Source organism: Synchytrium microbalum (genome assembly GCF_006535985.1).
Source record: "Synchytrium microbalum strain JEL517 chromosome Unknown SmJEL517_scf0032, whole genome shotgun sequence".
Lineage (NCBI taxonomy): Eukaryota > Fungi > Chytridiomycota > Chytridiomycetes > Synchytriales > Synchytriaceae > Synchytrium > Synchytrium microbalum.
Genome location: NW_022158381.1, coordinates 52,683 through 67,886, shown reverse-complemented (window position 1 = coordinate 67,886; position 15,204 = coordinate 52,683). Strand labels below are relative to the sequence as shown.

The following is a 15,204-nucleotide window of genomic DNA, read 5'->3' as shown; positions in this document are numbered from 1 at the left end:
AAGACACACCCAACAGGCATAAACGCAGAACAGGGACACCTCTAACAAAATCATGGATGATTCCGAGGCCGCTCAAACTATCGAATCACCCACCGATCGCATAGAAGAAACGCCTGCAGATTCTCCAGCAAATGAGGAAGTTGAACAAGCCGTGCATGAAGTAGCAGACAGTGAACCCGTTCAACAGACTGATAGTGCTGTGGAAGCCGCATCTGATATTGTGGATGGTGCTGTTAGTGGAGAGGATACGCAGGATTTGGTTGCTAGTGATGATGCAGTGAATGAGGGTGATCAGCAAAAGCAGCTGCAGCCATCAAATCAAACAGAAGAAGAGAGAGGAGAGGAGATACCGGCTGTAATAATCGAATCTGAGTCAGGGCTTCCTGTTATGGACTCCCATGGGGTGGTGGAGCTCCCACCAGCAGAACTAAAACCCATGGAGACTCAGACTGATATTGCTGAATCTCCTAAAGGTATGGGTGAGAAAAGAGCTATTCGCGATTTAATTATAATTTTTCTGTATTGATACTGAAAGTATTTTCTATTACCAGAACACACCAAACCAGTCCCAAACATTACAGGCTGGTACCGCAAGCAATACCATGGTGGGTTTCGAGACACGAGGACAAGAGTCGAGTACTATCATGCTGATGCGCAGACTGTTACGCCGCAAGAGTTGAGGAATCAGGTACGGTTAAACCGTGGTTTGAGTAATATGGTGTTGGTAGTATTGAAATCTTTTTGCTTTGGTTTTTAGAATGCACCGGTAAAAGCCCATCGAGATACGCAGACCAAGTTTATCAAGACTCGGGAGACGCAGGTTATGGTTGAGTGTGCTACGCAGATGGTATGTGTGTTGCTTGTGATGGACTTTGAGAGCAATGGTACCGTGTGGCTGAAGATCTTTTTTTCGTTAGACACATAGAGGTGTATACGTGACTGTTGAGTCAGATAAGATTGTGGAGGCACGGCCTTATGTTACTGCAGATGAGCATCGGGATATGATTGTGCAATGTGTAAGTGGTTGTGCCACAGTGAAGCCCATGACTTTTCGGACTTCAATGATTTTTTGGTGTTTGCGACATAGGTTACGAAAATCCAGTGCTTTATCCGAAAATGCAATGCTGTACGCACGGTGAATCGGATGAAGGAGTTGAGGGAGGAAGAGGCTCAGGCTAAGATTGCTGTACGTTTGCTAATGTGATGCAAGGCCAAACAAAGGAGAACCTTACTGAAGACTTATTTCTTTTGGAATCCAGAAAGAAGAACGGAGACGTAAATTGGAAGAACGTAAAAAGCAGCAGGACGTTGAGTCGAGACTACATCCAAGGACACATAAGGATTTCGAGAAGTTGTTGAGTGGTCTTGAGAGTGGGTTCAATGATTATTTGTCATGAAATCGTCTTTTTGCTCACTGATTCTTCACGTTTAGAGTGGAGACTACAAGAAGCAGAACGAATCGCAAATGCAGGATACTCTGACAAGGAGCGCATCAAAGCTCTTGCAGACTTGCTAGACCAGGAAGCGTCATTGCTACAAAAGATTGATAGGCTGAAATTTGTTGCTGCTGAGGGAAATTATGATAGGAATGTTGCAAAGAAGCTTGACGCTGTACGTTCCGTTTCATGGTTCGTCACCCAAACGAACCCTAAAATTTTCCTTTACATAGATGGCAGCACCCAAAGTATGGTCTACCCGCGCAACACACGCGCGCCAAGTCCTCGTCGAAACACCAACAACTGTACGAGCTTCTGAACTTCGTGATTTGCATCGTGCGTTATGCACGTCTGCTGCTACAACAAGTGTCGATGAACGATTACAAGTTTTGCTGCATGTGAAATACACAGTCAAAGAGTTTGATTGTGCGCTGACGAGAGATATCGTGGATTTGATTGATCGGGAGGGAGATATGGTTAGTAGAGGGAGGGATGCGGAGAGTTTGGAAGGTATGATGAGATTCGGTGAAGAGTCATTTTGCGGTGCACGCTAATTTTTTTTTCCCTTTTCCATGCAGGGTTGAGGAAACGGACGTCGAACATGTTTTTACAGTTTATTCAGACGCCAGAGTTTAATCCTGAAGCTGCGAGATTCCAAAAGGTAAAGAGACCTTTTCCTCTGATGTTTTGCGTTCCTTGTGAACGAAGCAAGCCCCAAAAAAGCCGCACAATCACTCACAAGCAATGTGCTAATTTTTGAACATGTTAACTTCTGATTAGATTGATGGCAACACCAAATCAACATCCGCCGACAAATCCTCCTCAGCTACCCAAGCCTCAATCTACCAATGTCGCTCCTGCTCACGTTACCTCCCATCCTCTGATTTCAGACTCTCAGCTACCCTCCGCTCCCTCAACCAATGCCGAACATGTGCAAACGCAGCCGACATTGCAACGCGCAAAGCAGCAGATCCAGCATACGCACAACTCCTCGCCGTCCTCCGTACTCGTGAACGAGCTTCGAATCCTGACGCTTCAAAGGGCGTAATGGACCTCCTCCAAGAAGTGGATTTACGATACCTCATTGATACCATCTGGACTGGCAAATCAGCTGTTTCTGGAGTTGCAAATGTTGCTCAATTGATGCTTGTAAGATGGGACAAGAGCCAAGTGTTGAGTCCCTGGAATTGTATATTGCTGACAAAGAGTGAAGCTGCTGGACATGAGGGGCTTGATGCTGCTCCCGAAGAGGTTTATGCTGAGGCGTTTGTGGAGAGGGTTAGACAGAGGCATGTTGTTGGGAGGAGGCACTTTGGGCAGGTTGTTGAGATGATGAATCTTATATAAATGATCGAAGTGACCTTTTTTTCTGCCCGATACCTGTGTGAATCAAGGTTTCCGGAATAGATTACGCTGCAACAGTACTTTTTTCCAAACCCATTGCTCTCTTGTTTTGGTGTTCAAGTTCTAAGCTACCAATGATGGAGGAGTAACTGGTATGTTGGTAGACTGGATCAGGCTCAAATTGTAGATTTAGATGCCCTCATGCTTTCTCCAGCAGAGTGAAACTGCAATTGGGACTCAACCTCTATGGTTGGAGATACTCTAGTTAAGAGTATGTGAAGCATTAAAAAGCCAAACAACGCCAAATGAATTTTTTTGAATTACCGAACATTCATTTCCTTTCTAACACCAGGACATTCAGAGCACACGCAAAGCAATACCATGTTGGATTCCCAGACACGAGCTGAATACGATCAACGATCATGCCCACAGTTCACACTTTGCTCGACGTGAAGGGAAGTTTGTTCTAATGCTTTCTCGGAACGTGTACGGCTGTGAAATGAATGGTAGCAGGAGATTTTTTGGGCTGATTGTCAAGACGATAATTGTTACTGGGTGGTTGCCTTTTTGTATCTCCTTGACATCTGCTGTAAAGCTCCGAGACACAAATACACCAGATTAAGCGTACGAATCTTTTCGATTTGATCTATAAATATTGAGTGTATTGAAAGCCAGCAAAACAAAACTTTGCTATGGTATCTCTCAAACCAAAATTCCAACAATACCGATAAACAAGAAACTGATGATTATATATGATGAGGCACGTCCAACATGAGCTCTAATAACACCCGCCGACGACTTTACATTAGTAGACCCACCGGCACTGGACGGCGGCACCACATTACTCGGCACCGCGACCTTTACAACCACAACACTCAATTTATCCACAGTCACGGTATACGTCCCATCAGCATTCGCCACCACACTCTGCACAACCTTGTTCCCATATATATACCCATGATCACTCCCATCAAACGTCTGGTTTGCCAGTGTGACTCCGTCTGTGGATGCTGCGCTGGGTCCTCGTAGGCGTGTTATCGTTGCTGGAGGTGGTGGTGCTGTTGTATTGGACGATATGCCGAGTGATAGTGTGACTGATATGGTGGCTGGGGCGTTCATGTCCTTGTTTATGATGATGGTCGTGACGCTCGTGTTTGTCGAGTCGTAGATTGCGAATGCCCGCATGTTTAGCGGCGTGGACTGTGTGAATGATATTGGGCGGAAGACGGTGGAGGTTACGCTTGAGAGGAGGTCTGATACTAGGACCTGTGTGTGGTGAGAGTTTTGATTAGTTTCAAATTGTGTAGTCAAGGCGTTACCTCTCTTCTGCTGTCCATAAGACGCAATACATACCATAGCATAAAACAATGGCCGAACTTGAAGCTGCATAATCGTCGTATCATATATGAATGGCCCATTAGGTGCAACATTCGTAGCTATAGCGTTACTTGCACCACGTGGATCTGCAATCAGCACTTTGGAAATTCCACGCAATGCAAACTATTGAAAATGCGTGTCAAACTATGGAAGCAAAAAATCGAAAATCTCTGATTCATCAACGCTTACATCAAGCAACATGTCAACTCCCCATAGAGCAGTCGCATAGGTATCAGATACTCCAGAGAGTCCACTACACGAGGCCACACCACATTCACCGCAATATGCTGGTATCCCTGCTTTCTTTGCAGCTGCGACGACTGGATTGAATAGATCCAGTCCGTTTTCTCCCGGGTCATTGAGTACGCCTTGTATAGTAGCCGCCTGCCTTCCAGCTGGGTCTGAAGCACAGTTCGTTAATGGATACCTAGATAAACGAGTGTGTGAAAATCATTGCTTGCCATGTTTAAGTCCTATCTACAATGCAAAAAAAAAGCGGACGTCCAATCACAGCATACCTATGGAAGGCTAAAGAACCAACCAATCCTGTCGGTTCAGAATTCACAAACTGCGGTAGATATCCAATCCATTGTGGCAGGTAAACTTGCATGCCACCAAATCCTCCTGCGAAGGTATTGCTATCCGTGTATGTAGACATGAGGGATGATATAGCTGAAGAGTAATTCTTGTATTCTGAGAGATAGTCTGGATTGAATTGCCAGCCTGCCGGCCGGTAGTAGATGATTACCCAGTTATCTGGCTTTTGAATATGTGGTGTTGTTAGATGTTAACCACAGTACGTCGTCTCTTTGAGCACGCTGGTTTTTTTCTAGGTTGTTTTTACCTCATTACCCAATTGCACAGACCACAGATTCCGTGGATCAATATAAGTCATGATTCCATCCTTTACAAATTCTAGCATGCGATCTGGAGTTTTGTCCAACCTGTGTCGTTTGGAATAAAAAAAGGCTGCTTAAATACTAGAGTATAGAGATCAAGACTGAAATCACATCCACAACAACATACATTGACACATCCAGAATAAGTCCATATCCAGTCTCTGTCGCAAACTGATTCAACAGCTGAAGATCACCAGGATATATCGTGACTCCCAGTGGTGCTCCAAATGGCTGTGGTTGTGCGAATGCAGATTGTCCCCATCCCAGTTTGGTAGCTGAATTGCCTCCGATACGTAACAGAGGCCGAGATTCGCCTGATAGCTGTTTAGCTCTCGGTTGTAAGACTTTATACAAGTTTGCGATTGTTGGGTTTATGTCTGTGAGGCTTGTTGTTGTGTTTACGTTGCCTGATGATGGTTCATAGTAATAGTAGACGATAATGAATGGCGTTAGAAATACTTCACCAAGAGAGATCACTGGTAGCCCGAGTCAACATGTCAAAAAGGTACACCAATCCGGCCGTTTTTACATCTTTTAAGCCTTCCAACGACAAAGCTGTCAAAGATCAAGGGCTTTTATGCACGCCCAAAGCTCACCTAAGCTCTTATTCACCAACTGCCACTCCAAAGAAAAGCCAACAAATCCCTGTGGAGCTAATGTGTTTGTTTTTGGCAGCGATCCATTGGTATTTAACACGGATATCTGGTAGGTCGTATCCTTGACTGAAGCCAGCGATATGTAATTTACAGCATGAGCTGCTTGTGATGCTATTGCAGCGAGTATGATCCATGATTTGATCATGATGTGTGCTTTTTTTTCAACCACTGAGGGCGGTAGACCCAGCGGTCAAAACAGGAATTGTGCGGGGTTTTCGTGCTTTAAATGCATATAAGATCACGTTCCAGCTTCACTTTGCTCTTCGTATGCTCGATCTGTGGAGTACTTAATGCCCAAAATACAAAGTTTGACGTTAATTTTGCTCAAGCCGAGACCACCGCAACATGCAATCGCTGTACCAGTCGAGATGCCACTGTGATGATGTTTTGGCTAATACAGAGATCCCGTACGATGTAAGATACGCGACACCGGAGAAAAGCCTGGTTGTCCTAGTTTCGGACGTTGGGAAGAAATCACGACGGAGCTTGTCCATGCACGCTGACATACACGCAAGAAAGAATGTAGATATTTGTGAGTTATGATGAACTGTTCCTGTCAGCCCCATGATGCAAACCTTCAAATCACCTAATACTTTGAATTGGCACGTCCAAACACTTGGAAACCAACAATGATAGTTCGCGCAAAGCTTGCTCAAAATGCCGATTAACGATAACAGTTATTTAAAAGATAGTTCCAGTATGATTACAAATTTAATTAAAGGCAAGCCTACAGCTGCTGTGCTCTAAACACAATCCGATACAGCGGCTTTTCAAGCCCCACGCCCGACATATTCGTCAACATCATATCATGCTGTGGATCACCATCAGTGATATCATACGACCTGATGAGATTAGCTAGACAAACCGCCATCTCAGCTTGTGCGAGATTGCGGCCGATGCAAGCTCTAGAGCCAACCCCAAATGGAATGACTAATAAAGCAGTCAACAGTTAGATTCATGGCGGGTAAATCAAGAGGTTTAGTCCCACGTACATCCAAAATTATACTGTCCCCGTTCTCCGTCTCCCATAAACCGTTCCGGCATATACGTATCAGGATCCGCCCAAAGATCTGGATTCCGACCAATACAGTACGGCGATATCCTGAATGCTGTTCCTTTTGGGAAGTAGTAAGGTCCAATGTGGACGTCCTCGACTGCTTCTCGAGCTAGTGTTACGAGGCCCACCATTCTCATAGTCTCGTTAAGACAGGATGTTAGGTATGGTAGTGATTTGGCTGTTTCGGTTGTTATGAGGCCAGAAAGTTTGTGCACTGGTGCGGTGGAGATTTCGGCTTGTAGTTTGGCGAGGCAGGGTCGGTTTCGCACGAGGTATAGGAGTGTGAATGCTAATACTAATGGGAGTGGTGTTAAATTGACAGCCTAACGAAAAAAAGTGATTTGACATCGAGTTGTGAGACATACCTCTTGAAGACGTATCGACACCACCAACAAGGAACACAATGATGTTTGCCTTGATTTCGTTCTGATTCAGTTCACGGGCATCCATATCCGCATCAGGATCGTTATGGCCGTCAATCAGCACCTGTAATATATCGTCTCGTCGCACTTTGCCATTCATACGATCTGCCACGACCGATTCCATCATCTAACGTGGAAACGTGAGAGACCAAAAGTAGAATCAAGTAAAGCGTCCATACTTGCCTCAACAAGTCTCTTCGAACTAACATCCATACGCCTCTTGATATGATTAAACGGTCCTAGCCACGCAAAGAAAGGAAACACGACTTGCAAGATAAAGTCCTGGAGCAAAGACGATGTGATATCGGCGATTTCGACATTGCCTGTTTCTAGTGCTCCGAACGCACCGCCGAAACCAACTTCTCCGATAACGTCTGCTGCAAACTGTTTTGTCAGTTTGAAAATGTCGATGGGTGCGATTCCGTGGTGGGTTCTCAGGGTGGTGTCGATTGTGCGTTTCAGTAGTGTGACGGTGGATTCGAGGAGTGGTTCGATGCGTTTCAGGTGTTGGATGCTGAATGCTGGAGCCTAGTTTGAACGTGTGAGAGGCGCTTTGACACGTCATATTCGACAGCAAGACGAATGTTTATACCATAGAGCGTCTCATACTTCTATGAGCGTCCGGATCCGTATACGAAAACAGATTATCACCATATGATCCAAATTGGGCGGCTTTTGCAATCCAGTTCTAAGGAAAATAGGTAATCGCTACTTTCTGATGCGTCTACTTTATTTATAGAATACACACACCTTACGAATAGCAGTTGAATGGCCGAGTTCTCGAGCCACGGTTGCATCAGCGACCTCAACAGAAGCTGGTCCAACTCTAAACACTGGTCCGTATTTTGCAAACATTTTAGAGTGGTTCTCTGGGCGAGTCCAGATGCTTGCGAAAGCCACGAATCGGAGCGTGGCAGGGTATAGGAGGAGGATCCATGTTGGGCCTAGATACCTGCGTTAGCAAAGGTTGGAATGGGGCTGAATATGCAATTTACCTGGTAGGACACGCAGTGGTGAGGCAACGAATGTGGTGTACAAGTGTTTGCAGTATGTGAGTCCCATATATGCCAGTAGTAAATTACGTGTTGCGGCCCATGGCTTGTATTGGAACGTGAAGTAGACGAGGCGTGAGATCTCACTGCCGTATGCAATGGCTTCCTTCACGAATGACATCGCTCTAAATGGAATTGATTGAAAAGGGAACTATTAGTTAGACAGTTTGTAATTGTTTGGCATGCTTATATAAATAAATCATGTCGCTCTTCATCAGATCTTGAAGATGCCCTTCCCAACACACATTCAACAACCACCAGCTGAAACTTGTACATAAAGTAATACGGTCAAGGGGGATCTTACCTGTATACAGCCCAGGAAATCGTATACTATGCCTTACTATGTGCCAATCTTTCCAGCTAGCAGCGTTCAGTTGATTGTCGCATGTAAAGAACGGGGTAATGAGGCATACTCTAAAGCAAAGTATCCGCAGGCGATTCAGGAGTATACAAAGGTACGTGTCAAGCTGGTTATGATCTTCTTCTCCATTGTTACTTGCTCAACACATTTGGACATGAACTCGACCACCATCACGTACTGACAATCTTCTATCCTGTAATCAGGGATTATCGTACTTTACCACTACAGCTTCACCTTCTCTATCAGCATCCTCCGAAGATGTCAAGGATTCCAGTGATCCAGTTCACCTACTGACGTCGCTGCTCAGCAATCGCAGCGCTTCGTATCTTGAATCTGGCAAGATGGAAGAAGCTTTTGCCGATGCCGACGAGGTGGTCAGGCTACGGCCTCACTGGGTGAAGGGCTACTTTCGGAAGGGCGAGGCCTTAGCTGCTCTGAAACGGTATCCTGAAGCGCTGGATGTATACCAGGAGGCTCGGAAACGGGACAAGAGCAGTAAACCTATTGTGCAGAGGCTCGTTAAGATGAACATGCTGATTGATAATATGAATCGGGGGTTGGTTATACATCAACTGCTTTCAGGTACTCAGACTAATTTAATGCTGGTTATTTGTCCTCGTGCACTCACGCTTCATTCAATTAGGTCGCGAAATATGTCAAAAGAGTGTATTCTCACCTATAAACAGCCTCATATACGATTTCGCTCATCAGCTACGAAACTTTATATACGTTGTCGCTGATATCAAGTCGAAGGACTGCGTTCTCGTGGACCCTTGTTGGGACATAGATGGTAAAGTTGCTTCGGTTCCGAATATGTATATATATGCTTGACTCTTTTTTTGTGCAGGTATACTGAAATTTGTCAAGAACGAAGGTCTGAACGTCGTAGCTGCTATAGCGACTCATCAGCACGTTGATCATGTTGGCGGCCTACCACCTTCTCCATACGACAAATACGGTGTCACGGTAGAAGGATTGAAGCTACTCTTGAAAAGGCTGCCTAAAATCGTGGCATATGTGAATGCCAACGATATACCTGCGATATGTAAAATCAATCCAGATATACCTGTGGACCGGTTGAAACCTACTGAACATTTGCAAGTCATATCGCTACCTTTGGGAGCGGCTAATGCTACCACGACGTTACAGTTTTACCATACTCCAGGTAAATTATACGCTTCTTCTGTGCTGTTTTTTTGCAGCAGATTCACAAATCCGTTTGCAACGATAGGACACACACCAGGCTCCCAATGTGTGCTAGTAGATGGATGTAGATTACTATCAGGAGACACACTCTTCATTGGGAGCTGTGGTCGAGTCGATTTCCCTGAATCAAACCCTGCTGATATGTACACGTCGCTGAATCAAATCTTGGGAAGCTTGCCTGATGATGTTATTGTTCTGCCGGGACATGATTATGGTATGAATTAGGGGGCATTAGTTTAAGAATGTAGTGATGCTCCACACCTCGTCATGGTTGAAGGTGTTGGATTAACTCACTATATGGCTTTTTTTGTCAGGTGGAGAGTTCACGACCATTTTACAAGAAAAGAAACATGGTCTGTTGCGGCCATGCTCCAAGGAAGATTTCTTGACGGCTATGAACAAGTAGAGGACTTTGTAAACACGCGTATGGACTGCATTCTAAACATTATTATTTGCACACTGACAAAGAGTTCACCGCTCGTTGCTGATCGCCATGGAACATTAAAATAACGCGTTGAGATTCACAGTTCAAGCGTGCATCGTATATCAGCAAAGTCCGTCAGTCCGTCAGTCACCCAAAACTTCAAAAACATTCATCACGATCAAGGATTAGTACGGTCGCTCATGAAAAGACAAGCGACACCACCCAGCTGCCTTATATGACATCCAACAATCCACAAAATGGCTCCGCAGCTCCAACCAACTCCCCTCCATCGCCAGAAACCCTCCTCCAATTTTTCACACCTCCCAAACGCGACCTATTTGAGACTTTTATAACCATTCCACTAGTAACTGCGACTTTACTAGTATGCGTATGGTCAGTTTCGCTGCTGCTAAATGGCCGATTTCCAGCTAATGTGGCAACGATGATCATCATGTTTATCTCATTAAGCGTGCTTGATCTGGTGCTTAAGAAGGGGAGAGTTGATAAGGTAGAGATGTGAATCGGTGTATTTGAGAGATTAGAAATAGCTGGAGTTGTTTCTTTGATTGCACTAGCTGTATTCCTGATGTTTTTCGTGTTTTTTAGGTGCTTGATATCATGAATCCAGGCATCGCATTCCTACAGCGGTACATGCCTCTCATGTTTTGCCCTGCTCTTGTCCTCCTACCAGCAAAACAACTGCTTCCATTAGCAGAGATTGGACGGATCGCTCTCCTGTTTGGTACAATTCAACCGGTGAAGCCTCAACACATTCTAACGCTTTTCTACTTTACTAGTAATCGGATACGCTTTCTGGCTCCCCATAATAGCATGGATGGCCAGAATGTTTAGCTTACTGCTATCGTCATTCTCTGCACGGAAACGGAAACGCCAAGCACTAGCTCCAACGCATTCAGATCCAAGTGCGTCGTTTCAGACACGGAGGCCCTCGGCTACTAGTACCCGTGAACGAGCATCGAAACTTGCTTCAGCTTCAGAGCCTGCAATAGAACAAGACGAGGAAGTAGAGCTCTGGACATTAAGTAGCCATGTCACCGAGGAGGATGAAGAAGATACCAAGACTATAGATGTGAGATTGTTGCCTCCATGGAGAGAACGCCCGTGCTTACCACATCCTTTTATGGTGTTGGGGTACTCGATATTGTTTGTGCCTGCTGTCTTCTTGTCTGCTTTTACCAGTGTTAGGCAGCCGGCCGAGTGTATACTGACTGTATTGGGGTACTTCTTTGGTATCTGGGTGCCACCTAAGGTAGGAGAAGTATTGTGTTGTTGAAGGTGTCATCCTTGATATCTGACTTGGTTTTTCCCCTCCTCTTTTGAATGGGTAGATGAAGGTCGTCATTCACCCTATTATCACATGCTCTGCTGTTACGATTCTTGGATTGTGGGTAATTCAAATGCTATTACACGCCTCGAGAAGCATTCTGACCCACCAATATTTTGCGCTTTAGATATGCAATGGCTACATATCGAGGACAGTCTCTAACTGATGGTAACAATCCGCATTCGAAGCTAGAGTCAAACTCTTATAATGATCTCGAAACATACTTTTTTCGGTTGGATAATCGTAGAACTCGCAATGTATTCTACCGGCCTGAATTCACAAGCTCTCTTAACCGACGTGTCAAAGCATATAAATCCAACGACACCAGGAGGTGGTGATTTACTGTTTAGTCTTGTTGACGCTGCTGTTGTAGCACTTGCTTTCCGTATGTTTCAGTATCGGGAGCTGGTGTTGAAACATGTATGTATATCCCCATTTCCCAGTTTTTCCTTTTTTTATTCTTTGAAAACGAAATTCTAATGATCCTTAACATTTGTACTTACACCTTTTAGGGACTGGTAGTAGTATTAACATCTTCAGTCGCAATCATATGTGTCATGTTTTTCCACACATTTCTCGGCCACCTCCTCGGCATGATGCCTGAAAACGCACTGGCGATATCTGCTAGATGGGTTACAACGCCATTAGCAATCCAATGCTTTAATATCTTGGGAGCTGATGTGTCGTTGGGGGTTACTCTTGTATTGGCTAGTGGGATTGTAGGAGACATTATTGGAATGCATTTGCTGAGGCTTGTGCGGATACCGAAAGACGATATAATTAGTATTGGGTGTGCGGTGGGGTGTACTTCTCATGCTGTAAGTGATGTTGCAGATCCATTAGGGAGATAATTCGCTTTTTTTGGCGGTTCCTTAATTGTACATTTGGCATATTGTTTAGATCGGAACGGCTGGTTTGTTATCGACGAATCCGCCAGCGGCTGCTATATCGTCATTGTCATTTGTATGTGAAGGTTGTTTCATATTCAAAACATTTCCTCGACTCAAATTAACCTTTTTTCTTGTCATAATAGGTAATGCTTTCAACAATGGCGGTCATCGCGGTTTCTATACCACCGATAGCCAACGCTATGAAAGTCGTAGCCGGTCAATGATTTATGTTTATCCTCTTAATACAAGCCTCCGACTCAGTCCCATCCAATTGCAACGTTTCAGACCCTACTCCATCTTGCCACTTTTGTCATGAGTCTAGTGATCTGAGTCTTGCTCCTCTCGCATGGAAATCTCCCCACTCCATGTCAATTGACCTGATTGACTTTGGCTTTGACGTTGCATTATTTCATGGATGTGTTTGTGGAGGTACGCCAGTGAGTAGTATACGGTTCTTGGGGTAGGGAATCGATATAGATAGATTATTATATTGGTTGGTAATGAGGCCAACAAAGCTTAAGTGGCAAAACGACAAAGACTGAGAAATGTGAGAAAAGCATTGTCTGAGACCAGTTCGCTTTACTAAACCAGTATAGTAGATTTAATTAAACGAGAATATTACTGCTCCGTCCATGACTGCTTAGCTTTGTGTGTCTTCTTCTTTGCTGATTATGTTTTGTTGGGTGTTTTGAACGTTTGAGCGTTGATACGAACAGTCCACAACTCGATTCTGGTATCGAGACACGCTTAAAACACGCCTTGAGTACAATCAAACACCAACGAGAGTCGAGCAATTGCCGATCGATACGCATTTGAAAGATGTTTTGCTCGTTTTTCATTGCTTTTGAGCAAACCAAGACACTTTTATATCTATAAGCAAATTTCAAAACAAACGTATACCAAAATCATCACCACCCCCACAGTACAATAGTTTCGCTCTTCTTTCGTAACCTCACAATCTCAACACAAGTTTCCAACCCAACGTCGTCCATCTTGGACTCAATCATAGCTTTGACCAAGTGAAAAGATTTTGACTTTTGAGTTGAGTGTTTGACAATTATATTCAACTTTCGAGACTTGGAGTCCTCTGCAAAAAACTTTGCCACCTCCTGCAAAGCATCCAAGACGTGCCGTTCAAGCATCTTTCGTACCTGTGTGAGAGTGATCTCAATAGTCAAGACTTCCAGATGGAAGATCGTGTTCAAATTTGCAATCCTATTCAACTCTTCAGCAAGTGTAACAGAATCTCCAATATAGTGATATCCGACTGCCAGAGAAGCGAGTTGAGGCAAGTGTGTATCGATTTCCTGCAAGGTTGCTAGAGACGGTTTATATACGATACCAAGATGCTTCAAAGCAGGCCATTGACGATCTGATACATGTACACCATTCAAACTCAGCCCACCTCCACCTCCAAATCCTTCTACATTCAAACTTTTGAGTGACGACCAATTTGTAAATGGAAACTTGTTCGATTCAAATCGCATGCCGATGCATGAGAACGACTCGAGATGTGTGAGTCGAGCCAAAGATTCCATTTCATTTGTCACCATAATACCTCGACCAACACCAATCATAGCTTTTATATGTAGAGACTTGAGATTTTCAAATTGAGATATTCGGGTGCACAAGTCTCGTAGACCTTCTTCCGCTGTACCATGCGTTTCCGAGTCATACATATATCGTACTTTCAAGTGTTGGATATCATGAGGCAAGATACGAGTTGGAATTGTTTCTTGCCAGAGTTGGTTTCGTCCGCAGAATATTTCGATGGTAGAGTCTTTCATAGATGGAATGGTGTCTAGGAAGGATTTGAAGCGTGGGTGTTCGAGTATGGGAGTGTTTAAGTAAGTATCGAATCGAGCGAGTGCTTTGATATTGGTTTGGACCACATCGATATTGAGATTCAAGCGACGTCTCAGGGCTGCAACGTGCATTGGGATGGAAGTATAGACGTCGCCATCGTCCAGCATGTGAGGTGGAGTTACAGTAATCACCACCTGCATGCAGTGTCGAGCTTTAACAAACTGACCAAACAACCAAATGTATGTAATGAAACAACATACCAAAATACCACACACAACATTGCCAATACTACGTTCCCAGTTATCCAAGATACGAATGATAGGACGTTGGTGGAAGTGCGGACCCCAAGCCAAATGTACATTGAGTAACACTTTCGGTTTTGAATCCTTGTAGAGAAGTGAATACAGGCGTCGATTCACGTATCCCAGATTCTTGTAGACTTCCTTTGGACTCAAGAATTGCATCAAGTCGTCCAGAATGATGTCAGCTGGCAGAGTTGCGAGCGATGCTAATGTTTCGGGAAGTGACATAGCTGTAAGGAATCACTGTATTAAAGCTCGTCTGCGTGTGAAGTATGAAATACACGGGCTTACCTAAATTCTCTTTCTCAATATCAGCGTGTTCCATTGTTGTTTATGTTTTGTCAAAATGTCGAATGCAGTCGATGAGGGGAACGACTGCAGCAAACGCGTGAAACATGGCGTGTTGCAGCTTTCTAGCGGGAGGCAGAGCGAGCAAACAGAGTTGTAAGTAAGTCCAAACTAGTCCAAGGGAGAAACGGTCGGATCAATATGTTATCGTGGGATTGCTCGTATCGAACGTGACAAAAGACGTGTCAACCATAAAAGGGTGAGAATCTGAGTCAAAATATTGAGCCGATACAAGGAGAATATGAGGCCGTTGCGAAATGTGGCCTTCCTCCCATATCT

The 15,204-nt window shown here is 44.4% G+C and overlaps 4 protein-coding genes across 4 annotated transcripts; 3 read left to right on the top strand and 1 right to left on the bottom strand.

The window, feature by feature from the left end:
- Window positions 1-52: 52 nt before the first annotated feature.
- SmJEL517_g04567 (uncharacterized protein) lies at window positions 53-2,783 on the top strand (the record flags this gene model as incomplete). The annotated part of the gene is made up of 10 exons (XM_031170495.1): window positions 53-473; window positions 552-688; window positions 758-847; window positions 918-1,016; window positions 1,088-1,186; window positions 1,260-1,371; window positions 1,433-1,611; window positions 1,670-1,946; window positions 2,015-2,097; window positions 2,217-2,783. 10 exons carry the CDS (start codon window positions 53-55, stop codon window positions 2,781-2,783), a joined length of 2,064 nt encoding a protein of 687 aa, XP_031023505.1.
- A 699-nt stretch (window positions 2,784-3,482) lies between these two features.
- SmJEL517_g04566 (beta-glucuronidase) lies at window positions 3,483-5,857 on the bottom strand (the record flags this gene model as incomplete). Its single annotated transcript, XM_031170494.1, has 7 exons — window positions 3,483-4,046; window positions 4,134-4,280; window positions 4,347-4,584; window positions 4,676-4,917; window positions 5,002-5,101; window positions 5,184-5,532; window positions 5,653-5,857. 7 exons carry the CDS (start codon window positions 5,855-5,857, stop codon window positions 3,483-3,485), a joined length of 1,845 nt encoding a protein of 614 aa, XP_031023504.1.
- Window positions 5,858-8,575: 2,718 nt separating this feature from the next.
- On the top strand, window positions 8,576-10,216 carry SmJEL517_g04565 (uncharacterized protein; the record flags this gene model as incomplete). The annotated part of the gene is made up of 6 exons (XM_031170493.1): window positions 8,576-8,698; window positions 8,808-9,186; window positions 9,248-9,394; window positions 9,452-9,769; window positions 9,836-10,024; window positions 10,125-10,216. 6 exons carry the CDS (start codon window positions 8,576-8,578, stop codon window positions 10,214-10,216), a joined length of 1,248 nt encoding a protein of 415 aa, XP_031023503.1.
- A 460-nt stretch (window positions 10,217-10,676) lies between these two features.
- Window positions 10,677-12,693, top strand: SmJEL517_g04564 (uncharacterized protein; the record flags this gene model as incomplete). Its single annotated transcript, XM_031170492.1, has 9 exons — window positions 10,677-10,742; window positions 10,841-10,976; window positions 11,032-11,504; window positions 11,584-11,639; window positions 11,707-11,747; window positions 11,827-11,999; window positions 12,092-12,397; window positions 12,480-12,542; window positions 12,613-12,693. The coding sequence occupies 9 exons, from the start codon at window positions 10,677-10,679 to the stop codon at window positions 12,691-12,693; spliced, it is 1,395 nt and encodes a 464-aa protein (XP_031023502.1).
- Between the last annotated feature and the right edge of the window lie 2,511 nt (window positions 12,694-15,204).